Source organism: Narcine bancroftii, unplaced genomic scaffold (genome assembly GCF_036971445.1).
Source record: "Narcine bancroftii isolate sNarBan1 unplaced genomic scaffold, sNarBan1.hap1 Scaffold_104, whole genome shotgun sequence".
NCBI classification, from domain to species: domain Eukaryota; kingdom Metazoa; phylum Chordata; class Chondrichthyes; order Torpediniformes; family Narcinidae; genus Narcine; species Narcine bancroftii.
Genome location: NW_027211818.1, coordinates 753,511 through 780,990, shown reverse-complemented (window position 1 = coordinate 780,990; position 27,480 = coordinate 753,511). Strand labels below are relative to the sequence as shown.

At 47.0% G+C, this 27,480-nt stretch overlaps 1 protein-coding gene across 3 annotated transcripts in view; it reads right to left on the bottom strand.

Annotated features, from left to right (window-relative positions):
* LOC138750189 (glycogen synthase kinase-3 alpha-like) overlaps positions 1 to 19,459 on the bottom strand; it is a 37,434-nt gene extending 17,975 nt beyond the window's left edge. For 2 of the 3 annotated variants that reach the window (XR_011349141.1, XM_069912334.1), the window contains exons 1-2: positions 18,072 to 19,459; positions 17,070 to 17,165 (exon numbers count right to left, since the gene is read on the bottom strand). Coding sequence is in view for 2 of the 3 variants with exons in the window: in XM_069912334.1 (XP_069768435.1) it covers positions 17,070 to 17,165; positions 18,072 to 18,125 (150 nt within the window). In the remaining variant the exon portion in view is untranslated. Of the gene's footprint in view, positions 1 to 16,285; positions 16,368 to 17,069; positions 17,166 to 18,071 lie in introns of all 3 variants that reach the window. The other variant, XM_069912333.1, reaches the window with a different exon arrangement.
* Positions 19,460 to 27,480: the final 8,021 nt, after the last annotated feature.

Sequence of the window (27,480 nt, the reverse complement as noted above, 5' to 3'; positions counted from 1 at the left end):
GGGTTAGTGAAGGGAGAATCATGTTTGATGAATCTTGTTGAGTTTTTTGAAGAGGTGAGGAGAAAAGTAGATGAAGGTAGGACGGTTGACGAGATCTATTTAAATTTTAGTAAAGGCTTTTGATAAGGTACTGCATGTAACGTTAGTTAGGAAGGTTCATCACTAGGGATTAATAGATAGTGAGATGGGTTCAGAGGTTGCTGGGAGATAGACAGCAGACAGTCATGGTGGACAACTGTCTGTTAGGATGGAAGCCTGTGACAAGTGGTGTGCCTCAGGGATCGGTGTTGGATACCCTGTTCTTTATCATTTATATTCATGATTTGGTTCAGGGGGTGGTTAACAGGGTAAGCAAATATGCAGACGATACAAAAATTGGGGAAGTGGTGGATGGTGAGGAAGGTTTTCTTGGATTACAGGATTTGGTTTGTTTAGAAAAGTGGACTGATGGAATTTAATGTTGACAAGTGTGAGGTGCTGCATTCCGGAAAAAATAATCAAAATATGACCTATGCAGTTAAGGGGAGGGTGACGAGGAATGAGGAGGAACAGAGGGATCTTGGAGTTATGGTACAGAGTTCACTGAAGGTGGATTCCCATGTAGACAGGGTGGTTAAGAAGGCATATGGTCTGCTGGCCTTCATAAATCATAGCATAGAGTGTAGGAGCTGGAAGGTGATGCTGCAGCTCTTTAAGGCATTGGTGAGGCCAGGTTTTGAGTTTTGTGCTCAGTTCTAGTTTCCAAATTATACGAAGGATATAGATAAGGTGGAGATGGTGCAGAGAAGATTTACAAGAATGTTGCCTGGCTTACAGCATCTGGATGAGAGGGAGAGATTAAGGAGACTGGGACTTTATTCATTGGAATGTCGATGACTGAGAGGGGACTTGATGGAGGTATTTAAAATTATGAAAGGAATAGATAGACTAGACATAAACAAAATCATTCCTCCGAGGGCAGGGAAGTTTGGAACAAGAGGCCATGAGTTAAGGGTAAGAGGGCAAAACGTTAGGAGAAATATTAGAGGATGCTTCTTCATTCAGGGAGTGGTGGCAGAATGAAATGTTCTTCCGAATGAGATAGTTGCAGCAGGGTCCCTTCTGTCATTTAAGAGATGGTTGGATGTGTGCATGGAGGTGAGGGGGTTGGAGGAATATTGGCGGAGAGTGGGAGGATTGAGCTAGTGGATTTGTTCTCGTGAACCGGTGATAACTCGAAAGGCTGACATGGCCTGTTTCCGCTCTGTAAATGGTTATGTGGTTACATGGTGACACAGTTTTGCATTTCAATGTCCCGTCCCTTGTTACAAAACTCTCTGCTCTCCACGTTAGTGCTGCACATTTCTTCACTGCTGCTATGGCTGTTTGAAATTTTTCCAAATTCATTTTTGTATCTGCTTCATAAATATGATTCGTATTTTTATCTTCAGAATTTGTCCTAATAATATACTGAAATCCTTCCCAAATTCTTCCACTTTTACACAGGTCCAAACCGAATGGAAAAAAAAAGTTCCGATCACCTGATTACATTGAAAACATTTCTCGGAATAATTGGAGATAAGTCCATTTAATTTATATGGAGTATAACAGAATTGATGTAGACAATTGTAATTTTATAACTGACATAAATCATATTTGTAACATTCTTGACACAATCTTGACCCTATTTCTTCTTGAATTTGTATATTTCAATCTTCTTTCCACCTTTGTTTTGATTTATATAAATTCTTTTCCCCATATTATATTTGATGTCTATAAAATCTCCTTCCCAAAAACTGAATATTCTATTCCCTCTGTTCATAGGCAATAACACATATTTACACACTGGTGCTTTTCTTGAGATCCCTACCTTTTTTCCCTAAACATACATTAATTTCTTGCCACATTCTGATCAGATCTATCTGTTTTTTTTCTAGTAATTTGACTCTCCATTTACTGATAAAATACTTTGCTTCCCCTCCTCCATTGTTGTCGGGTTCGTGTGGGTCACAAAGGTTAAGAATCAGACAAAAGCGGAGGTACAAAGCACACTTTTATTTTGGGGATGGAAACAGGACAACAGGGTCGATGTGTCAAGAAAACCTCCACACACAGAATACGCAGGGAGTAAATATACACTTCTAATTAGGAGGGAGAAACCATCAGAGCCTGGGGGAAATTACATGAACGCACACATTCAACATTCAGGATCAAGGTGATACTGTGAGCTCCCACCCCTTGACCGGTATGGACATGGCTCTTCCTAGCTGACCTCGAGACTCACCCCAACCCAGTGTGAAAGGTGCTACTTACTAGCCATGAGGGAGTCGAAAGAGAAAGAAGAAAGGGGGACATGGTCCTTTAAAGTTCTGCGGGCCGTGCTGGGAGGGCCAATCTCTCGGGGCAGGCTGGGCCCCGTTGACTGCTGTGGCCAATGCTCGAAGCCAAGTGCAGGGGCTCAGCAGGGGTCAGTTGAGATAATTCACCTGGGCCAATTGGGTGAAGGTCAGGCGTGAGTCTGGCCAGGATGCCTGGACAGCAGTTCCTGGTGATTTACGTGGGCCAATCGCAAGGGTCACCTTGATGGCTTGGAGTGAGTCTTTGGCCTTGATTGGCAGGTAATGTGTCCACTGAACTGGAGCACAGCAGCGCCTCCAGGTGGTGGATACTGCCTCTCCATTGACAATCCACCCCTTCGGAAGACATGCTGATTGCCAATAAAGTGCGACAGGTAATAAGAAGATTTAATGGGGCAATGCAAGGGTGCATATAAATTGACAATCACATCATGGAATAACTATAGCAATGATAACAAAAATAAGTGCAATCCCCCAGTGAATGATAGTCACCCAAATGCCCCTCATGGAGCCAAATGGCCCCCAGGATCCCCATGAGGTGGTGATGCTGGTCCCTGGATTTTTGAATTTTGGCCATTGAGTCCCGAATGTGGTCAGTCAGGTGGGTGATGTTAAAGGATTCCTTGGGAATGTAGGTGCAGCACTCCTGGCCAATGACAGCACAGCCGCCAGCAGGTAGTCCAGGGCTATCTGATTTGGCATTTCCACCATAACTCTCTCCTTCAGCTCCACAACTGTCCAGGTCAGGGTGTCCTGTGTATGGTGCAGGGACACTGCTGTCTCGTTGGCCAACATCTCTAGGAGGGTGGTCATCTGGGTCACTTCGTTGGAGAGCCATGCGGTGCCATATCTGAGGAAGGCGATCATCCAGAATAATTCGCCTGCAGTAAGGGCACGTTGCAGTGGTCGCTAAAAGGCTGGGTGCTCCCATAGGTCATCAAGAGAGTGGATGTAGGGCACCTTGAATGTGGGGAAATGGCAGCCCTACCAGGTGGCAGTAAGCTAGGAGTAGATATGGTGGCCACCTACCCAGTGGGTCCCATTTATGGTCCAGGGGCCCCCCACCTTGCTGACACCAACAGAGGTGGTGATGCGGAGGCCGGTTACATTGTGTGCTAGCCGTCACAGCTGCCGTCTGGGAGGGTGGAGGTGTGTCTTTGGGGGAGTCTTAACCAACACTTCTTTGGTCTATGGAGGAGCTGTGGGATGATGCAGAGTGTCGGGACTCGAGTGGTGGTCCAATTTTAGGCAGGCAAATACTGGTTCCTGAAGCATCCACCCCATCGGGAGTCAGTGGAAGGAATAGTGTTGAGTTAACCCAAACCCACTGAAGCAAAGAGTCTCGGTAGGCAGTTCATCTGAGAGTCGTCTAGTTGGTTGGGGTTGAGTGGTAATGCTTGATTGGTGTGTGCTGGAGTTTGGACACAGACCCTGCAGTCTGAACTATTCGTGGTGGTGATGAAATCATAGGTAATGCAGAGGAACGTGATCACCGATCTGACATTGCCAATGGTTGCCGCTAGCAGCAAGGGTAGAAGCAGTGCTTGCATGTCCTGTGGGGTTGAAAAAAAATTCATTGTCCCTTTGTGAGATGGTGGGTGTGGAGACAGGAGAGTTTGCTTTGGCCCAGAATTGCGAACTACTGGGAATATACTGGACTGAACGTGACAATCTCCTCCAACTCTCCCCAATACCTCACTCTCAGGGGTTTTTGGGGGCTCTGGTTCCATGGATGGGAGTGTTGAATGTGGTGAGATATGGGGTTGTCTCCTTGGCTGGTGGGGCGTGGGTTAAAGTGATCCACAGCCTGTTGCAGCACCGTCAGCTCCACCCCCCACCGACCCACCTTGATGTGTGCGAGTGGGTCAGAGTGCAGATGCTCTCTGTGAACTGGCCTTTCATCCTTTCAACCAACCAGGATGCCTGGGGGTGATAGGGGATGTGGAGCAGCCAGGATATCCCCACCTCAGCAGCCCAGTCTTGGGCTTTAGACCCCGAAAAGTGTGAGCCAGGATTGAATCGCTCCTCCAACAGGATTCCGTAAATGGAGGACAGGGGCTGTAATCCTTTAATGGTGTTATTCTGGTCGGCTTTCTCACAGGAAGTCGAGCACGTCGATTTTGGACTGATTCAGGGTGAGGGCGACCCTGAACTGTTCTGTCCATCATCATGTGCTGTAAACCCCTAGATGGCTGCTTTTGCGGTGAGCCCAGGCAGCCAGTGCCCCATTGTCAGTGTCTGGTGGGGAGGTGGAGTCAGTGCATCTTTGAGCAACTTTGGCCAAGGCCACATTGTGCGCAGCCTCCTCTATGGTGTTGCAGGTCTGGATGTCTACGTGGTGAACTGTGATCTCTCTGTGGGGGCTTGGTCCCAGAGCAACTGCCCGTGGTGCTGTCCCCAAAGGGGGCATCGTGGATTTCTCACCCTGTCTCATGCCATTGGGCCATACAGACCACCATGCCATTGGCCACTGCCCATGAATCGGGGTGGATGTTAATGGGCCCAGTGGTGTCCTGAAGTGTGAATGCCATTGCTGCCAGTTCAGCAAGTTGGCTGGAGCCCCCCTCTCCCTCTTTGATGATGACGTTCCCCATGGTAGAGTAGAGAGCCGCTGCCTTCCGGTATTGATTACCCCCTTTCCAGCGGCTCGAGCTGCCTGTGATCCAGGCTTGTATCTGGCTGTGTGGGCTCACTGCAAAATCAGCCACCGATGGGCTGACAGCACATGACAATGGGCAGAACAGTTCAGGGTCGCCCTCACCCGGAATCAGTTCAAAACCAACGTGCTTGACTTCCCCATCTGTCAGCAGGTAAAGTCAAGAGGAAGGCCAACTGGGCCTCCGGGACAAATTTGCTGTGGCATGGGAGCTGGTCGTGTATGGCAGATCAATGATATTGGACTCCTCCCTCACCAAGATTAAAAAAATACCTAGTATATCCTGACCATGGTGAATACGTATTCTGCTGCACTGGTGGCAGTGTCCTGTGAGAAAGCCAACCACAATAACACCATTAAAGGATTACAGCCCCTGTCCTCCATTTACGGAATCCTGTCGGAGGTGCCGATCCAATCCGGGCTCACACTTTTCGGGGTCTAAAGCCCAAGAATGGGCTGCTGAGGTGGAGATATCCTGGCTGCTCCACATCCCCTATCTCCCCCAGGCATCCGGGTCAGTTGAAAGGATGAAAGGTCAGTTCACGGAGAGCATCTGCACTCTGACCCCCTTGCACACATCAAAGTGAGGGGGGGTGGCTGACGGAGCTGCAACAGGCTGTGAATCACTTTAACACACGCCCCACCGGCCAAGGAGACATCCGCATATCTCACCACCTTTAACACTCACATCCCCGGAAACAGATCCCCCCAAATCCCCCGAGACTGAAGACTTGGGGAGAGTATGGGTACAACAGCCATGAAGTCCACCCCAAAAGGGGGGAGATTGTTGCTTTCAGTGCTGGAGATTCCCAGTGGTTCGCAATTCTGGGCCTAACCAACCTCTCCTGTCTCCACACCCACCATCTCACAAAGGGACAATGAGTTTTTTTTTCCACCCCACAGGAACATGCAATGCCTGCTTCTACCCTTGCTGCTAGCGGCAACCATTTGCAATGTCAGATTGCTGATCACGTTCCTCTCCATAACCTATGATTTCACCACCACCACGAACAGATCGGACTGCTGGATCTGTGTCCAAACTCCAGCACACACCAAACAAGCATTACCACTCACCCCCAACCAACTGGACGACTCTCAGATGAACTGCCTACCGAGACTCTTTGCTCCAGTGGGTTTGGGTTAACTGTATGGGGTGGACCTAATGGCAGCTCACCACCCCTGGTATCTCTGCTTAACACTATCCCTTCCACCGACTCCCAATGGGGTGGATGCTTCAGGAACTGGTATTTTTCTGCCTAAAAGTGGACCACCACTCGAGTCCCGACACTCTGCATCATCCCACAACTCATCCATAGACCAAAGAAGTGTTGGTGCAGACTCCCCCACAGACACACCTCCACCCTCCCAGTCGGCAACAGTGACGACCGGCACAGAGGGTACCCGGGCTCCGCACTCCATTGGTGTCACCAAGCTGGGGGGCCCCTGGACCTTGAATGGCACCCACTGGGAAGGTGGCCACCGTGCCTACTCCTGGCTTCCTGTCACCTGGTAGGGCTGCCATTTCTCCACATTCGTGGTGGCCTACATCTACTCTTTTGATGACATAGGGGAGCACCCAGCCTTTGGTGACCACTGCAACAAGAGAGCTTTTACTGCAGGCGAATGGTTCTGGATGATCGCCTTCCCCAGATATGGCACTGCATGGCTCTCCAATGAAGTGACCCAGATGACCACCCTCCTGGAGATGTTGGCCAATGAGACAGCAGTGTTCCTGCACCATACAAAGGACACCCTGACCTGGACAGTTGTGGAGCTGGAGAAGAGACCTATGGTGACAATGCCAAATCGGATGGCCCTGGACTACCTGCTGGTGGCTGTACTGTCATTGGCCAGGAGGGCTGCACCTACATTCCCAAGGAATCCTCTAACATCACCCATCGGGCTGACCACATTCGGGACTCAGTGGCCAAAATTCAAAAATCCAGGGACCAGATCCACAAGCATCACCACCTCATGGGGACCCTGGGGGCCATATGGCTCCACGGGTGGCATTTGGGTGACTATCATTCACTTGGGGACTGCAATTATTTTTGTTATCATTGCTATAGTTATTCCATGATGAGATGGACAATTTACATGCACATCGGCATATAATAAGACCTTCTTATTACCTGTCGCACTTTATTGGCAAGCAGTGTGTCTTCCGAAGGGGTGGATTGTCATGGAGTGGCAGTGTCCACCACCTGGTGGCGCTGCTTTGCTCCAGTTTGGTGGATACATTACCTGCCAATCAAGGTCAAAGACTCACTCCAAGCCATCAAGGTGACCCTTGCGATTGGTCCACCTAAATCACCAGGAGCTGCAGTCCAGGCAGCCCGGCTAGACTCAACCATGACCTTCACCCAACTGGCCAAACTCAATCACCAGGAGCTGCAGTCCAGACATCCATGCCAGACTCACACCTGACCTTCACCCAATTGGCCCATGTGAATCACCTCGACTGACCCCTGCCAAGCCCCTGCACTTGGCTTCGAGCATTGGCCACAGCATTCAATGGGGCCCAGCCTTCCCTGAGTGATTTGCCCTCCCAGCATGGCCCGCAGAACTATAAAGGACCATGTCCCCCTTTGTTCTGCCTCTTTTAACTCCTCGTGGCTAGTAGGTAGCACCTTCCACACTGGGTTGGGGTGAGTCTCGAGGTTAAGTAGGGGAGGGAACTCACAATATCACCTTGATCCTGAATGTTGAATGTGTACATTCATGTAATTTCCCCCAGGCTCCCTGCGTACTCTGTGTGTAGAAGTTTGCCTAACATATCGACCCTGTTGTCCTGTTTCCATCCCCAAAATAAAAGTGTGCTTTGTACCTCCGCTTTGGTCTGGTTCTTAAACTGTGGGACCCACATGGACCCGACAACAATGGAGGAGGGGAAGCAAAGTATTTTGTCAATAAATGGAGAGTCAAATCACAAGAAAAAAAGACAGATAGATCTGATCAGAACGTGGCAAGAAATTAATGTATGTTTAGGGAAAATTGTAGGGATCTCAAGAAAAGTACCAGTGTGTCAAAATATGAACAGAGGCAATAGAATATTAAATTTGTGTTATGACAGAGTATAAGATATTTTGAAGACTGCTACATGGAAGAAATTCTTCAAACAATTAAGCACAAATACGGAGTGGCTAGTGGGACCTTCTTCTATTTTCTCCCACTTAGATCATTCTTAAGAGAAAGATAGGGACCAACGTTGACCCCACCTAAAATTAGTGAAATGGAACAAAGAGTCTGGATGGGGAAAACACCTAAATTTATCAATGAAAATTCAAAACCAGGATAGCAGAGGTCAGGAGAAAGATGGGAGTCGGACTTGGATGTGACAATTTCAGAAAGAAGCTGGTCAGATTGGTGTAAGGACAGCACAACATCAATTAGAAAAGCAGGATATGGACTGGTTCAGTCTAATATTTTACACCAATTCTATCTTACCCCAGAAAAATGACCTAAGTATCAGAAATGTGTTTCAGATGTGGGAAGGAGATTTTATAAACATCAAATATAATATGGGGGAAAGGATTAATATAAATCGAAACAAAGGTGGAAGGAAGATTGAAATATAAAAATTCAAGAAGAAATAGGGTCAAGATTGTGTCAAGAGTGTTACAAATATGATTAATGCCAGATATAAAATACAATTCTCCACATCAATTCTGCTATACTTCATATAAATTAAATGGACTTATCTCCAATTATTCCGAGAAATGTTTTCAATGTAATCAGGTGATCGGGACTTTTTTTTCCATTTTGGTTTGGACCTGTGTAAAAGTGGAAGATGTTTGGAAGGATTACAATATATTATTAGGACAAATTATGAAGATAAAAATACAAAAGGACGCGAGAATATATGTGCTTGGTCATATTTATGAAGCAGATACAAAACTGAAGTTGGAAAAATATCAAATAAACTTTCTGAGTCCAGCCATAGCAGCAGTGAAGAAATGTGCAACACTAACGTGGAGAGCAGAGAGTTTTGTAACGAGGGATGGGACATTGAAATGCAAAACTGTGTCACCATATAACCATTGACAGAGCGGAAACAGGCCATGTCAGCTTTTCAAGTCCACACCGGTTCACCAGAACAAATCCACTAGCTCAATCCTCCCACTCTCCGCCAATATCCCTCCAACCCCCTCACCTCCATGTACACATCCAACCTTCTCTTAAATGACAGAAGGGACCCTGCTGCAACTATCTCATTCGGAAGAACATTCCATTCAGCAACCAGAATCTGAGTGAAGAAGCATCCTCTAATACTTCTCCTAAAGTTTTGCCTTCTTACCCTTAACTCATGGCCTCTTGTTCCAACCTTCCCTTTTTCTCAGGGGAATGATTTTGTTTATGTCTATTCTATCTATTCCTTTCATAATTTTAAATAGCTCCATCAAGTCGCCTCTCAGTCGTCGACATTCCAATGAATAAAGTCCCAGTCTCCTTAATCTCTCCCTGTAATCCAGATGCTGTAAGCTAGGCAACATCCTTGTAAATCTTCTCTGCACCCTCTCCAGCTTATCTATATCCTTCCTATAGTTTGGAGACTAGAATTGAGCACAGTACTCCAAACCTGGCCTCACCAATGCCTTAAACAGCTGCAGAATGTCCTCCCAGCTCCTACACTCTTCACTATGGTTTATGAAGGACAGCTGACCATATGCCTTCTTAACCACCCTGTCTACATGGGAATCCACCTTCAGTGAACTCGGTACCATAACTCCAAGATCCCTCTGTTCCTCTCCATTCCTCGACACCCTCCCCTTAACTGTATTTGTCCTATTTTGAATATTTTTTTCTGGAATGCAGCACCTCACACTTGTCAACGTTAAATTCCATCTGTCAACTTTTCCAAACAAACCAAATCCTATAATCCAAGAGAACCTTCCTCACCATCCACCACTCCCCCTATTTTCGTATCATCTGCATATTTGCTTTCCCAATTAAGCACCTCCTCAACAAAATCATGAATATAAATGATAAACAGGGAACCCAACACTGATCCCTGAGCCACCCCGCTAGTCACAGGCTTCCATCCTAACAGATAGTTGTCCACCATGACTCGCTGCTTTCCATCTCCCAGCCACCTCTGAACCTATCTCACTATCTATTAATCCCTAGCGACTGAACCTTCCTAACTAACCTTACATGCAGTACCTTATCAAAAGCTTTACTAAAATTTAAATAGATCTCGTCAACCGCCCTACCTTCATCCACTTTTCTTATCACCTCTTTAAAACATCAACAAGATTCATCAAACATGATTTTCCCTTCACTAACCCATGCTGGGTGTCCCCAATCAATCCCTGCCTATCCAGATATTTGTACATACTATCTCGAAGTATACCATCTATAATCTTCCCCACTCGGAAGTCAAACTTACTGGCCGATAATTACTTGGCCTACACCTACTGCCTTTTTTGAACAACAGAACTACATTTGCAACCCTCCAATCCCGCGGCACCACACCTTCCTCCAGTGATCTTTGATAAATCATGTCAGTGGCCCAACTATTTGTTCCCTGACCTCCCTTAAAGTCCTGCGAAAAGTCCCATCAGGACCATGAGACATCCACCTTAATTGACCCTAGATGCTCCAAAACTCTCGCTTTACTAATCCTTATCCTTTCCATAATTAAGCCCTTTGCCTCTCTGATCTTGTATAGCCCAATGTCCGTTTCCCTCGTGAATACAGACGAGAAAAATTTGTTCAATATTTCTCCCATCTCATACGGTTCCTGAAATAGTTCACTAGTCCCATCATCCAGTGGACCTATTCTATGTTTAACCCTCCTTTTACTGTTCCCATATCTGAAAAACCACTAAATGCCCCCCAAATTTTCTCTACATCCTCTCCAGGAAAAAGTTCAGCCCACACAACTCTCTGCAAATCCCTCCACATTTCTCCAAATCTGGCCTTCCTCCACTCGAAGAACTTCAACCTCGGACCCGACCTATTCCTTTCCATCATTAAGATAAAACTAATGGACCCATGATCACTGGATCCGAAGTTCTCGCTAATGCTCACCTCTGTCACCTGCCCCATTGCATTCCCAAACAACAGATCGAACACTGCTCCCCCTCTAGTTGGCGTCTCAACATATTGCTGCAAAAAGCAATCCTGAACACAATGCATAAATACTAAGCTATCCTGCCCTTTTACTGACTGCGTTTCCCAATTGATGTTTGGAAAATTGAAATCCCCAACCAACACCACCCTATTTCACTTGCATATCTCACCTATTTCCTTGCACATTTACTCTCCTTGTTCACTTTCCCCATTTGGAGACCTATAATATACCAAAATAGTAACCTCAACCTTCTTGTTTTTCAGCTCTACCCACACTGCTTCTCTTGACGAGCCCTCCAGTCTATCTTGCCTCAGCACTGCTGTAATATCCTCCCTGACATGTAATGCCACACCTCCCCCTCTTGAACCACCAACTCTTGTCACATCTCAAGCAGCGAAATCGTGGAACATTCAACTGCCAGTCACAACCATCTTTCAACCACGTCTCGCTAATGGCCACAACATCATAATGCCACATGTCAATCCACTCCTTTAGCTCATCCAGCTTCTTTACTACACTCCTCACATTAAAATAAATACAACTCAGGGATCTCCTACATCCTACCTTCTGCAAATCCTCCTCTCTACCATTCTCACAATTTTCACTGCAACATCTGTTTACGACTTCCTGTTTTTCCGCCCTCAAATTATTTAAACTTGTCTCTTTCCTTATCCTACTAACCCTCACCGTATCACTATCGCCCTTTTCCTTTTATCCCTACAGAGTTTGACACCACACCTCTGCCCATCATAGTCTGACTATCCCCCTCCGCAGTATTCAAGGTGGAGTACTGATTTCTGAAGATTACAGACTCGGGTGCTTGCACATGAACCTGATGCCTCCCTTTCCTCCTCCTAACGGTAACCCACTGCACCTCGTCCCATGGGCCCATGTGCGACTATCTGCCTGTAGCTCTCGTCTATGATAGCCTCTTTCTACCTAACCAGAGTAAGGTCATCGAGCTGCAGCTCAAGTTCCTTGACCTGGTCCTTCAGGCCACACTCCTTGTCCGTGATGGCCTCACTCTCGCTAACCAGAGGGAGGACTAGATATCTGTCTCTGGATTCTCTGCTCAGGGGACCACCCTGCAGTATTCATCAAGTCCTGGCCTCTCTGTGTCAGCAGGAATTCTGTGCTGACCACTATCTGATGGCTTTGTTGTCAAAAATTTTGTCTATGAAAACTTTTCCACAAAGGTAATGTGCCAAAGTCCAGCTGACTGGGACATTGCGCCAATCCTTCAGAACACCTGAGACAGGGAGATCCTTGGTTCATAGAGGCACTTTGTGCCCTTGTACTTAGTTTCCATACTCAGCCTGATGCAGCCTCACACGATGAGGGCCACGTTGGTTACACCCTTAACCCCATTGTAATGGAATATATATTTGGGAGAATCTGGTAAAATTAGAGTAGGTTAAATACATACACACATTTTAAAACAGATCTTATTTGAAATACTGAAGAATTCATATTCAGTTACATCACAGAAACGATGGAGAATGCTATGCACATTTCACAAGTAGCTGCTAATTGAAATGAGGTCATGAAATAACTAGACCATTGTTTTGGTTTGGAGACAGGCTGGCTGGTTGAATATCTACAAAATGCCGACAGAAAGGTCACCCCAGGGTTTTGTTTAGCTAAGACAACAGCTTGACCAAGAAGGATAACTTCTGTTGTTTGCTGAAGAGGTGGGTGGGGGGGGGGGGTTTGCAAGTGAGAGAGTCACAAGGGCTTTCTAGTTGTCTCAATTGGAGTGAGAGAGAGAGAGAGAAAGGGCTGAAACAAGCTTTCTCATCCAGAGTGTGTGTGGCACTGAAAGCAGCTAAACAGTGCAAGCCAGGAGAAGATTGTATGAACCAGAGTGGCAGATGGCTGGAAGCGCTATCTGTCTGATGTTTCTCTCAGAATAAGTGGAACAGGAAGGAACACAGTGCTAGCATGAAAGAAAGAGGTTATTATCTGGAGAACCCTGATGGGCCAAGTTTTATCAGCGACACATTGAGCTGACTAATGGTGGTAGCTCAGTTGTGGAAATCCTGGAACAACAAATCTCTCTCTGCAAAGCCTACAGAACTTTCCTGAGTGGCAAAGCCTGATGAACTTTATACATGTTCAATTCCTTACACAGTATCAGAATTGCCTACAACTAGTGAACTTGGAAGAATGAGAAGTGAGATTGAACTGTGAACCAAATAACTTTTCTTAAATGTACACACACATCATACACATGCGCTTAGATTAGAAGGCGATTAAGGTTAGTTAAGTTAATAGAGATAAGTTAAAGTTTGATTCTGTTTTAATATTAAAAGATAAATAAAACAACTTATTTTTAAATAACGACTTGTCTTGGTGAATGTCTATTGCTGCTGGGTTTTGGGGTCCTTTGGGCTCATAACACCATAGTCTGGTGACGTACATGGACCTCCTTCCCACTCCATCCATTTTGGACCCCCACATGAAGAGGGAAACTGCTCTGGTAATAGCCAGGGCAGAGGTGTGTGGGATGGGCCACGCCTGCATCACACGCAGCAGTACCGAGAGCACCTTGCACCTGATGACCAGGTTCTTCCCCATTACTGCGAAGGAATGTCATTCCCACAGACCCAATTTCTGGTGAACCTTTACAATCGGCTCTGACCAATTCTTGTTGCATGCCTCGGCCTCTCCAAGCCAGTTCCCCGACACCTTCAGGTAGTCAGATCTGACTGTGAAGAGGACAGCGGACTGATTTACCAAAGTGCATTCCTCGCTTTTGTTCCAGTTTACCCTGGAACATAGCATTGTATACTTCTGGGCCCAGCCACTTCCAGACTTGTGTACAACTCAGCCGGTCTTCCAGAACTGGGGGTCTCTGTGCTGGTCCCTGTCTCCTGGAGCTGGGGGACTCTACACTGCTCCCTGTCTCCTGATATTGGTGCTTTGTTCTCTACCAGTCCCACAACACAACCCTGACCCCTTTACGGAATGTAGAGGTACAGAAGGATCAGTGAAAATATGGGTAGTTTTGCCAGGGTGGGGTCCATCCAGGAGCCTGATAACAGCAGGGAACCCGTGGAAGGGGATGGAGGGCATTCGATGGTGCACCAGCAGGACACTGCTGAGGGTGCGGATTCCCTCGGGCTCTCGAGGGTAGAAGGCGCAGGTTATTCCAATGGTTTAGGTGAGGTCGACCGTTTACATCCTGTACCACACGGATTGCAGGCTCTTCAATCTGAGGCACCTGCAAGCTCACTCCAAGACACAAGAGGAATTTGTCCGTGAACTACTCTTTGCAGATGATGCCCCTTTTGTTTCCCATTCAGAGCCAGCTCTCCAGTGCATGATGTCCTGTTTTGCGGAAACTGCCAAAATGTTTGGCCTGGAAGTCCAGCCTGAAGAAAACTGAGGTCCTCCATCAGCCAGCTCCCCACCATGACTACCAGCCCCACCACATCTCCATCGGGCACACAAAACTCAAAACGGTCAACCAGTTTACCTATCTCGGCTGCACCATTTCATCTGATGCAAGGATCGACAAAGAGACAGACAACAGACTCGCCAAGGCAAATAGCGCCTTTGGAAGACAACACAAAAGAGTCTGGAAAAACAACCACTTGAAGAAACACACAAAGATCGGTGAGTACAGAGCCGTTGTCATTACCACGCTCCTGTTCGGCTCCGAATCATGGGTCCTCTACCGGCATCACCTACGGCTCCTAGAATGCTTCCATCAGCGCTGTCTCCGCATCATCCTCAACATTCATTGGAATGACTTCATTACCAACATCGAAGTACTCGAGCTGGCAGAGTCCGCAAGCATTGAATCCATGCTGCCGAAGACCCAACTGTGCTGGAATGGACACATCTCCAGAATGGAGGACCATCGTCTTCCCAAGATCGTGTTCTATGGTGAGCTCTCCACTGGTCACCGAGACAGAGGTGCACCAAAGAAGAGGTACAAGGACTGCCTAAAGAAATCTCTTGGTGCCTGCCACATTGACCACCACCAGTGAGCTGATAGCGCCTCCAACCGTGCATCTTCGCACGTCACAGTTCGGCGGGCAGCAACCTCCTTTGAAGAAGACCGCAGAGCCCACCTCACTGACAAAAGACAAAGGAGGAAAAACCCAACACCCAACCCCAACCAACCAATTTTCCCTTGCAACCGCTGCAACCGTGCCTGCCTGTCCCGCATCAGACTTGTCAGTCACCAATGAGCCTGCAGCAGACGTGGACATATCCCTCCATAAATCTTCGTCCACGAAGCCAAGCCAAAGAGAGAGGTGAGGCCAGGGTCCAAATTAGAGCAGGCGCAGGTCATCAAAGGTGAACATAACAGGTGCCTGGAACTGTGATGAGGATACTAAGGGCTGGTAGAGGTAGGTAAGGAGGGGGTAGTTGTGTTCCGATGAGGGATTGATGAGGGAGAGGCCACATGGATGGGACTTCGAGACAAGGAGCCTCTGATTGTCCAGGGATGGGGCCTGTAAATAGACCCGCAGACATCCAGCACATAGCATCTTTGACCCAGTACCATCAGGAAGGAGATATGGAGGAACAAAATCAGGCTGACAGGCAGGGAAATAACTTCTTCCCACAGGACGTGAGATTGACAATGTAATGTGAGTTGAATGGGTCTGTGGAATGAAAAGGTTGAGAGGGATGTGGACTGTTTCCAAGCAGCTTGGCCAGCAGAAAAGAAGGGCCGAAAGGACTGTTTCGGAGTTGTCTATCTGGATCACACTTTTGAGTTGAATCCTTAATAAAATTCATGACAGGCTGGACTATCATTTTAGATGGAGATTTTAGATTGACACATGCAGCACGGGAACAGGCCCTTTCAGCCTATGAGCCACAACCACTCAATTACACCAATGACCTACAACCCCCAGTACATTTTAAATGGTGGAAGGACCAGGAGCACCTGGTGGAAACCCACGCAGACACAGGAATAATGTACAACTCCCCAGTGACAGTGTCAAATTCAAACTCGGCTTGCTGGCCTCTTGACAGCATTGTTCTAACCGCGGCACTAACCTCACCACTCTCAATGATTCCCAGGATTCTTCCTCCTACTTTCCATGAGTTGTGATTGCTTCCAATACCAGTGCCCTTGTTTCCCTAATGCTCTGACCCCTGCCCAGTGACTCTGTCCCCAATGCCTCTCCCTGGCCGGATGATCACCACTCTCTTTCCCAGGTCTCACCCAAATTTTAATACCCCAATTCCACTCACCCACAGGGCCAAGGGTAACGAGGAGGGGGAAGCTCCTGGCTGTGGTCACAAAGCTCGTTGAAGGACAATGGAAGCAGGAGTCCTGGAGCAAGAGGTGAAGGGCAGAGTTTACTGTAGCAACCAGCTGAACTGGGCTACATTCTCCAGGGTCGGGGGAGAGAGAGGACTGGCTCAGATGGGACAGATATCCCTGTGCCAAGGGTCAGGGGATTCCCCAGCTTGGTGAAGGTATGGGACGCTGCCACCGGGAAGGAGATGGAACACTGCCCTCCCCACATCTCCACTGTCTGGGGGTCCCAGGAGCAGCTCAGATTCCAAGGCCTATAGGTGGGGAAGGGGGATGGGTGATCGATTGGAGAGGATCCCAGTGAGAGAAAGGGTTTGGTGGGAGGACAGACCTGATGGAGGATGGGCCAATTGGGGTGGGGTTTGGGGATGGGGACTTTGGGCTGCGCATGTTGGGGGACAGGGGCTTGTTAAAGGCCCTGGTGGGAGGCAGGAGCTCTGGGGATGGTCCAAGAAATGGGCAGAGCATTGGGGAAGGGCCCAGAGGGGGACAGAGGCTTTGGGGATGGGATCGGTGGGGGAGAGGGTCTTTGTTGACAGGCCCGCTGGTGAACAGGGTTTTGGAGATGATCTCAACAGGGGAGGGGGTTGGGGACAGGCCTGGTGGGAAATGGGGGCTTTGGGGATGGTCCTGGTGGGTGACAGGGGACAGTATTGGGGATGGACCCAGAGGACGGAGACCACCCTTGGAGCTCTGCTTCACCATCGGGTCACTTACATTGGCCCACGGACGTGCTTTGATCTGTGGGAACTTGAATTCGGTGCACTTGGGGTTCATCTCCCGGATCTGCACCCTGGTTGAGGTCCCCAACACCTGTTGGAACAGAAACCACCTTTACTACTGGCTCGAGGTGAGGGGAGCAGGAGGGTGACAATGGGAGGGGATGCAGTGTATGTGTACCAGGTCAGGGACATGGGACGAGCCCTAGAACTGGGGTGGTGGTGAAGGCTGAAACCTTAGGAGCATTTAAGAGGCTCTGAGTCACGTGGATGAAAGAAGAACGGAGGGTTATAAGGGAGGGAGGGGTTAGTTATTTTTATTTTGGTAGGAATACATCGGTCGGCACAACATCGAGGGCCGAAGTGCTTGTACTGTGCTCTCGTGTTGTATGTTAAACCTGTTGGTCTTTCAGCAAGTGGAGATGTCAGGGCGGCAACGCTGTCGACTGGCACATTCCAGGCTGCAGGAGTCATGCGGAGGGATGGACAGTGGGTTGGCGCAGCCAACACGAAGGCACTATGGGGATGGATCATAATCCTCCCATTACCAGGCACTGAGAGGCTGAGACCAAGGGGAACTCCTCTAACAGCAGAGGGGGACAGTAACCACACGGTATCAAAGTGGTGGCAATGAAGGTAAACAGAGACGTATACAGCAATGTGCAGTGAAGGGAATATCTGGATACAACAGGAGGAGGAGAAAAGACTTGCAATGGTCTTCCTCTTTGTAAATAATTTGTAAATAAAGTCAATTTTGTGGGGGGGTGGGGCGGGCAAGAGAAAAGCCTTACTCAGTCAACTTTGCTTCATGAGATACATTCTCCGATCCAGGACATCTCTTCTGCACCCGCTCCAAAGTACAAGGTCAAATTTATTACCATTGGATAGCACAAGTACGACCTGAGAAATAGGGTTTCTGGGGTAAACACATGCCAACACACAACCAAGCCCTCACACCAACAGACAAATGATACATGTGCAGCACGTCCAGAAAAATTACTTGATATTGTTGAATAAGTAGCAGAGTCGAGGAGTATTTGTATGAGCAGCTCATCAACTATTGTTCCACATTTTCCCTGCCCAGAGGGAGAAGTTGTTCTTGGGCCTGGAGGTACTGGCTCTGAAATTCCCAGATCTCTTTCCCGACGGGAATAGCTGGATGATGCTGTTGGCCGGGTGAAGGGGTCCTCGATGATTTAGTCAATGATCGTAGTGGATCACATTGATATTTGGGGTGGTGGGGGGCAGGAGTGTATCCCCAGTGTTGCTCTTGGCCACTTTAGGTCCTGTGGATTGACCTCTGATATTTTTTTAAAATATAATTTATAAATTAAATCCACAAACATTTCACAATTAATAATAACACAAATCAAACGCAAATACGTGTCATAGTTAAAAGAAAGAATAAAGAAATCCCCCCATAAACCACCCCATTCCCCTCCATCACTTTGCTAAAAGAAAAAGAAAAATGAGGACAAGGGACCCCCAAACAGGAGCACCGATTACTTCAACATGTCTTTTCATAAACTGAGGCCTTAAGGAGAAAGGGAATGTCAGAGCCTCATTTAAATATTTAAACACACCCTTTGTAAATATGGGGTCCATCTGCTTCTAGAATATATGGTTATAGTGGCCTGCGACCGGGACGAAACCCATTACACAAGATGGCTTATGAACGCGGTGACTGAACAGACCCTGTGAGAACCAACAAACTTCATCCCAGGTGACATCCTGCACGGCGGGAAGCAATGAGCAATGGCAGGAACACCCACTACTTCGAGGCCGGTGCTGCAGTCTCGAAAGACCTGTCGTCAGCAGCGGGAGAGTATATAAGCAGAGCTGCCAGTTCAACAAACCCATCTTCGACTTCTTGGGTGTGTATCGTTCATTCCACACTTCACGGTTAAATATGCTGGATATTGGTGCGAAGCAAGAGACTTTCAACATCGACCACCTCAAGCCAGCACATCTGGACATTATCAAACTGGTCTCAAGTCAGCCCCCACGACGCAGATATAGGCAACCGAAAGCAGCGAACAGCGCTCCAATCACTACTTCTGGGGAGGTGGGGGTTCATGCTAACTGGGATGCCACCCTGTACACAAGATGGTTGACGAACTTGGTGACCGCACAGAGTCCACGGGGACCAACAACTTTTGTCGCAGAGGAAAAACCGCACTGCAGGAATCAACAAAGGTGGGAGCACTGACCAATTGGAGGCCGGCACGACTGTGACATCACTCCAGCAACAGCAGTGGGGAGAGAATTGAAGTAGAGCTGCCAGTGTAATAAAGCAATCTTTAACTTTGATTTCTTGAGTTTGTGTCCTTCTTTCCACCCTTCACAGTAGCGCGCAAGCTCCAATTTCACATCGAATGGTCTTGTTCATCTTACATCAGGAGTCATGTGCACAGTTTCCTTATCTGAAGCGTGAGAAGTGCACAAAGATCGTCAGACTTGTTTCTGGGGTGTTTTAAGCAGGTGATAGGAGGAAAGTTTGAATATGGATCTCTTGGTCGTTGGAAAAAAGGAAAATGACCTTACAACATTATGAGAGGACACAGCAGCACGGATCGAGAGAGGATTGTTATATAGAGAATTTAGGTTAAAATGACTTAAGTTAAAATGTGATGATTAATCATAAAAAGGGAAGCCAGAACGGACAGGGAGCTTACTAGCAGCCAAGGACACAAGGTTCAGCTGGATATGTTTTTTTAAACATATCTTTTCATGGTCATAGTGAGAGACATGCTGGAGACAAAAGATTGATAAGAAGGGTGAGAAACAGAATTTAGTGTATGTAGAGTTCGCAGCGTACGTAACGAACGTGATAATTAAAAATGCAGTTATACTTAGAATGCTTTTGCAATACTAACCAATTAAAACAGTATTAATAAGAAGGGGAAGGGCAAACAATAAGGGCATAAAAATCAATGCACTGTATGTATCGGGGCTTAACTGGTGAGAAGCCAGTTGAGTCCAACTCTGCAGACTTGTAAATAATGCTTGTCGTGTCATCAGTTTTAAAGAGACTCATGTGTGAGAAGTTTTATTTCTGACAAATGGGCTTCGTCCGGGATCTACACTCCGGCCGTGAGGGGAGGCGAGAAGAGGGACATCGGAGGCGGTGCACCCCGCTGAGTTCAGCGGCTCCTAGTCCCTTGCTCGTCGCTTCGGGCGGCTTGAGCGAGTGGTATCCGGACAAGGTGACATGACAAGACGGAGAGGAGAAGGGTGACGGTTCAATCCCCGGGAAGACACCGGTAAGTGACGACTTACGATTGTGGTGTGGGGATTGGGTAACAGGTGTAACGGGATACACCTGTTTGATAAAAAAACCTAACGTAATAGATCAGGTATAGAGCTTTTGTCGTGGCATGAGGACCCTGTTGTGGGACTCTAGGATAGACCCCAGGGAAACCTCGGCGGTAACCGAAGGAGGGTCAGCACCTCCGACGAAGTGCCGAGAAGAGAGGGGTCAACCCCAGGGAAACCTCAGCGGTAACCGAAGGAGGGACAGTACCTCCGACGAGGCGTCTGAGAAGAAGGGAGTAGGGTCCAGAACGAGAGGGTCCTCAGCAACGATAAACAGATCTAGGTGGGAAAATGGGAGGATCAAAATCTAAGGGCTCGTCTGAAAATTCAGGACAATTCCTGGGAGTTCCCCTTGACAGCCCTTTGGGGAGAATGTTTGAAAATTGGGATAGTAAAAGATATCGAGACAAAAACAAGAAAAAGATGGTCCAATATTGTCTCCTTTGGTCGAAACAACCTATTAAAGGTTCCTCGATCTGGTGGCCGAAATTTGGATCTGATGAGGATTGGGTTAGACAAGCATTAAACATATATGTAAATTCGAGACCAAAGGTGAATCAAGAAGAGTCAGCGTATGCATTTTGTTGGGTTCCCTGGCCAGGATCCTTAACAAAATGTTTTAAATTGAGGGTAGCGGGAGAAAAAAAGTGGGAACCTCTGGACAACCTTCCCCCTCCTTACATTCCCCCGGTGCCTACTGCGCCCGAGGAAAGCTCATTACCGGAGGGGAAAGGTGATGAATCTGATTGCCCCGAAAGGGGCCGGGAAAAAAAGGATGAATTAAGGGAGTCGGACCCTAAACTTCCACTGGTAAACCGACCCTGGACAAGATCCCAGACTGGTCCAGGACCATCAAAGTTTTCAATAAGCCTAAATCCCCTGAGGGAAGTTCCTATGGGAGGACCGGGAGGGGGAACGGGATATGTGAATGTTCCCCTAACTAGTACAGAGGTGCGGGGATTTAAGAAAGAAATGAAAAAGTTATTGGAAGATCCTATAGGACTGGCTGAACAGCTCGACCAATTCCTGGGACCAAACACATACACGTGGGAAGAGATGCAGGCAATAATGGGAACATTATTCTCACCCCAGGAGAGGCAGATGATTCGACGGGCTGCCCTCCTCATGTGGGAATATGAACAACCTGGGGACCCCAGACCCCATGAACAAAAATATCCCTTAAATGAACCCAGGTGGGACAAACGAACACCCGAGTGATTGGCAAGTATGAGACAATATAGAGAGTGGACAATTAAAGGGATACGGGAGGCTGTGCCAAAGGGTCACAATTTCACCAAGGCATTTGGGAACCACCAGGGGAAAGATGAGTCCCCTACTGATTTTTTGGAGAGGGTGAGAAAGAATGTCCAACAGTATGCGGGCTTGGACCCTAGTACACCAATGGGTGAACAGCTTATTCGAATTGAATTTGTTTCCAAATCATGGCAGGACATTAGAAAGAAACTAGAAAAGGAGGAGGACTGGAGCGAAAAACCCCTAAGTGACCTGTTAAAAAAGGCGCAAAAAGTATATGTGCAGAGAGAAGAAGATCAAAAGAGGGCGACAAAGGTTATGGTACAGACTATCCGACAGATGAATGCCGAATCCAGAGGGGAAAGAAAACAAAACCTTCCTCTAAACAATCCAAGATATCCAAGAGAGGGAAGACCCCGGAGGTTCGTTAAGTGCTATTACTGCAATGAGGAAGGACACTTTAAGAGGGAATGCCCCCGATACAAGAGGGAATTGCGTGCCCTCGAACTTATGGTAGAAGATTAGGGGGGGTCAGGGGTTCCAAATGTTAGGGACCAAGTATAAGAGGGAACCCCTGGTAAAACTAAAAATTGGTCCCAAGGGAGAAGAGGTGGTGTTTATGGTGGACACAGGAGCGGAACGAAGTAGTGTAATAACTGTGCCAATCGGAACTGAGCCTGTAAAAAGTAATTTGACAATTTCTGGGATAGAAGGGGCTCCCAGAATGGTATCAATAATTCCCCAAGTAACAGTGAACCTGGAAGAAAGAGAAGGGGTACAAGACCTCTTGTTGTTACCGTCGGCTGGATTTAACCTCCTAGGAAGGGACTTACAGGCTCTCCTAGGTTTGGGTGCTCTCCCTGTGGACGGAGAAGTGCGAGTCCACCTCTGTGCTCTAAAGGAAGAGGATGAACGGCAGATTGACGAGAGTCTGGTATAAGGAGGGAAATCGAGGAGGTCTGGACATCCCACCTTTACATGTCACATTAATACCAGGTCATCAGCTGGTAAGGAAACGTCAGTATCCTATTTCTTTGGAAGGGAGAAAAGGGCTACAGCCGGTAATTGAGACTCTAATACGAGACGGACTATTAGAAGAATGCATGTCACCTTATAACACCCCTATACTCCCAGTGAAAAGTCAGATGGATCCTATCGCCTAGTTCAGGATCTAAGAAGTTTGAATGCTATTGTTCAGACCCGCCACCCAGTGGTGCCTAATCCCTATACTATTATGAGTTGGATTCCCCCAGACCATGAGTGGTTTAGTGTTATCGACTTGAAGGATGCCTTCTGGACGTGTCCATTAGAAGAGGAAAGTAGAGATATGTTTGCGTTTGAATGGGAAAATCCATGGACAGGCAGACGGAGACAGCTTCGGTTGACTGTATTGCCCCAAGGGTTCACTGAATCTCCAAACCTGTTTGGACAAATGCTAGAACAAATCCTGGTGGACTATCCACAATCTGATGATTCCCAACTAATGCAGTATGTGGACGATTTACTATTATCAGGACCCAAGGAACAAGAAATGAGGGGAGATACAATTAGACTCTTGAATTATCTGGGGAAAAAGGGTCTACGGGTGTCCAGGAACAAGTTACAGTTCGTTGAGAGAACTGTGGTATATCTGGGACACCAGATAAGTAAAGGACAGAAACGGATTACCCCTGAACAGATTGCGGGAATCACTAGAATGCCGTTACCCCGTAATAAGAAGGAAATAAGACAATTCCTGGGACTCTTAGGTTACTGTAGGTTATGGATAGAGGACTACTCAGCTTTGGTGAAGTTTATGTATGAAAAATTGACAAATGAAAATGAATATCCATTGAAATGGACCCAGGAGGAGGAGGGATGGTTCGAGGACTTGAAGCATCGCCTGACACGAGCCCCAGTACTCACTCTGCCCTCTTTAAAACAGCCCTTCCAGCTATTTGTCACTCATAACCAAGGAACAGCTGTGGGAGTTTTAACACAGGAAAAAGGCGGTCAGCGACACCCAGTGGCTTTCCTTTCCAAAATGATGGACCCAGTGTCTCGCGGATGGCCGACGTGTATCCAGGGAGTAGCGGCTGCTGCTCTGTTGGTAGAGGAAGTACGTAAACTTACTTTTGGAGGAAAGATGACTGTGTACACCTCCCATTCTGTGAGTGTTTTATTAACACAAACTGCCCATCGATGGCTGACTGATTCTCGCATATTAAAGTATGAAACCATTTTAATGGTCGGAGAAGATCTACAGTTTGCAAAGATTAATAGCTGCAACCCAGCTCAGTTTTTATACGGCAGTGAAACAGAGAGAGAGGTGGAGCACGACTGTGTCGAGTTGACAGATCTTCAGACCAAGACCCGAGAAGACCTTTGCGATACTCCGCTGGGAGAAGGATATGAATTCTACATTGACGGCTCCGCTAGATGTGTTGACGGAATGAGAAGAAGTGGGTATGCTATAATAGAAGGAAATACTTGGAAAGTAGTAGGATCCACGAGACTACCTGGAAGCTGGTCAGCACAATCCTGTGAACTATATGCCTTGCAGAGAGCCCTCAGAATACTGGAAAAGAAAATTGGAACGATTTACACTGATTCCAAATACGCATACGGGGTAGTGCATACCTTTGGTAAGATCTGGAAGGAGCGTGGTCTAATTACATCAAGAGGAAAGGAATTGGCACACGAACAGATGATTACTCTGACTTTAGAAGCCTTGACATTACCCCAGGAAATAGCAGTGGTCTACATACCAAGCCATCAAAGGGGAGATACCCCGACAGCAATTGGAAACAGACTGGCTAATGAAGAAGCCAAAAGGGCAGCCATGCAACAAGAAGTCCGTTTGCTGACCTTAATCCCAATAAGACAAGGCATAAAGAAGGCTCCCATTTTCACTGCTAAGGAAGAAAAGGACATGGCTCAGCTGGGCGCAAGCCAGCTGCCTGATGGAACATGGAAGACACCAGATGGAAGAATGGTTCTAAATAAAGAAATAACTCGCAATATTTTAAAACACCTGCATCATCAGAGCCACTGGGGCACCCAAGCCTTATGTGACACAGTGCTTCGAGAATATGTGTGTAAGGGAATCTACACCTTGGCCCAACAGGAGGTGCAGAATTGTCACCTATGCACAAAAATTAATAAGAAGGTAATGAGGACAGGGACCATGGGAGGTCAACCATTAGCCATACGCCCTTTTCAACGTATCCAGATCGACTTCACAGAGTTACCTCAAGTCCAAAGATGGAAGTATCTGTTGGTGATAATAGATCACTTTACCCGATGGGTGGAAGCCTTCCCAACAATAAATGCTACAGCCTCTACAGTAGCTCGCCTCCTCCTAGAACAGATAATCCCCAGATATGGTATAATGGATTCTATAGACTCAGACAGGGGTCCACATTTTTCTTCAAAAATCCAGCAATTGATTTGTAATGCATTACAGGTCTCTTGGAAATTGCATACCCCTTGGCATCCACAAAGCTCAGGGAGGGTTGAACGTATGAATGGAACCCTAAAAATGCAATTGACAAAATTAATGGTGGAAACTAAAATGCCTTGGATAAAGTGTCTGCCCCTGGCTTTATTGAGAATTCGTACTGCCCCACGAAAAGATGTAGGATTGTCCCCTTATGAAATGATGTTTGGGCTTCCCTTCTGGAGTACAGTTGAGGGGTGTCCCACCTTGGGGGAAGGGGATATATTTGTTAGGAACTATTTACAGGCACTGTCACGCTCTCTTACAGATTTACGAAAGAGAGGACTATTGGCACAAACACCGCCTCTAGACTTTTCTTTACACAAAGTGGAACCAGGAGATTGGATCCTCATCAAGACCTGGAAAACTGAAAAATTCCAGCCCCAGTGGGAAGGTCCATACCAAGTTCTCTTAACTACAGAGGCTGCAGCACGAACAAGAGAGAAGGGGTGGACGCACGCATCCAGATTTAAGGGACCTGTAGAGGCGCCTCAGGACCCTGATACGAACTCAGATTGGACTTGTGTTCCTGGAGAAAAACCTCTTACCTTGCGATTTCGCAGAAAGACTTGATTCACAATGTTATTGTTATGTTCTTTGATTTTTCTTAGTTTGCCTATGTCTTTATCAGGTGTGAAATGTAAGAAATGCAGAGACACAGTGGTCCTGTTTCAGGACCACATTTGGGGAAGAAAGGAGGGTAATTTTATTTCCCATACCTCAGTTCCTGAGAAATGCTGGGCAGAAAATACCACCCAACATCCATATACCCCTTGTGTGGAAAAAGAAGGAAATAATATGGGTCATTATATACAGATTCCTAATACCACTCCTTTCCCTCTTAACGGTTGGAAGGGTGACTCAGGCCCACCATGCCCTGATGGACTCTGGTTTTGCATACACCAGCGTACTATTCCAATGAAAAGTTCCACTCCACACTCGAAAGTGCCTGCCCCTTTAAGACAGCCGGACTTAGTTCGAGTCCATCCAAATAACCATGAAAGTTTCGGTCATGCAGTTGGGGGAGATAACCTTTTTGTAGATCTGGCAACTAAAATTGCAGGAACTTTTAATGTAACCAATTGTTGGGTCTGCGGGGGTCCACGGATGTCAGAGCAATGGCCTTGGTGGGTGGAGTCCCTCAATTCATTGACCATGATTTCCCGAATATGGACAACTAACCGAACGAGATCAAGAGAAACTTGGTCTCTCTCTAACGTCCCCTCTGGTTTTTATTGTCTCTCACGAACCGGCAAATACCCAGTAGGAAAAAGTCCCTGCAAGGCTGTATGGATTCGCATTTCGCCTGGTATTTTCACTTGGTTTCCTAAACCCCTGACTTGGTTCTTATCCACTGTTTTTAAAACTAATTGCCTACCCCTGTCTAATAGCAGTATTCAGTTTTGGAATTGTACCAGTTCCACCATCACAGGACCATACCAGTCAAACCCTGTTCTTAAAAGAGTTTGGGAAAGGGGGTATGGAGTATCCCCAAATGGATTATTCTGGGTATGTGGTAATAAAGCTTATACTCGTCTTCCCTCACAGTGGAGTGGAACTTGTTTCCTAGGAATAATCCTCCCAGAATTTTTCCTCCTACCCCACGATCACGGTCATAAATTAGGAGTGAAGGTTTTTGATACATTACACCGTCAGCCCCGCTCTAGCACGGTACATTTGGGACAATGGGGAGATGATTGGCCTCCAGAACGCATAATTCAATATTATGGTCCCGCTACATGGGCTCAAGATGGATCCTGGGGTTATCGTACTCCTATTTATATGTTAAATCGCATTATTCACTTGCAAGCAGTCCTTGAAATTGTTACAAATCAAACAGCTCTAGCCCTGCAATTACTTGCATCCCAGCAAGGTCAAATGCGCTCTGCTATGTATCAGAACCGTCTGGCCCTAGACTATCTCCTAGCCACAGAAGGAGGTGTATGTGGAAAGCTTAATTTGACTAACTGCTGCTTACAGATTGATGATAATGGCCAAGCCATTCGAAAAAATCGCTGATAATATTCGTACTTTGTCCCATGTACCGGTTCAAACCTCACATCCTTTTGCAAAATTAAATTAGATAGACAAATGGTTTGGAGGAACCTGGTGGCATACCTTATTGTGGGTCATCGGAGGTATTTTATTCCTCCTACTTGTTTTGCCCTGTATTATTCCCTGTCTACGCAGCCTGGTGATTTCCATGGTCCAACAGGCTATGCAACCAGGGGGACTGGGAGACCCCGTTAGAATTTTACTTCAACACGAGATTAATTTATCATGAAACGTTTCTCTTCCCCGAGTTAAAATCCCCATTCATATATATATAATACACACATTTTAAAGAGAGAAAGGGGTGGAT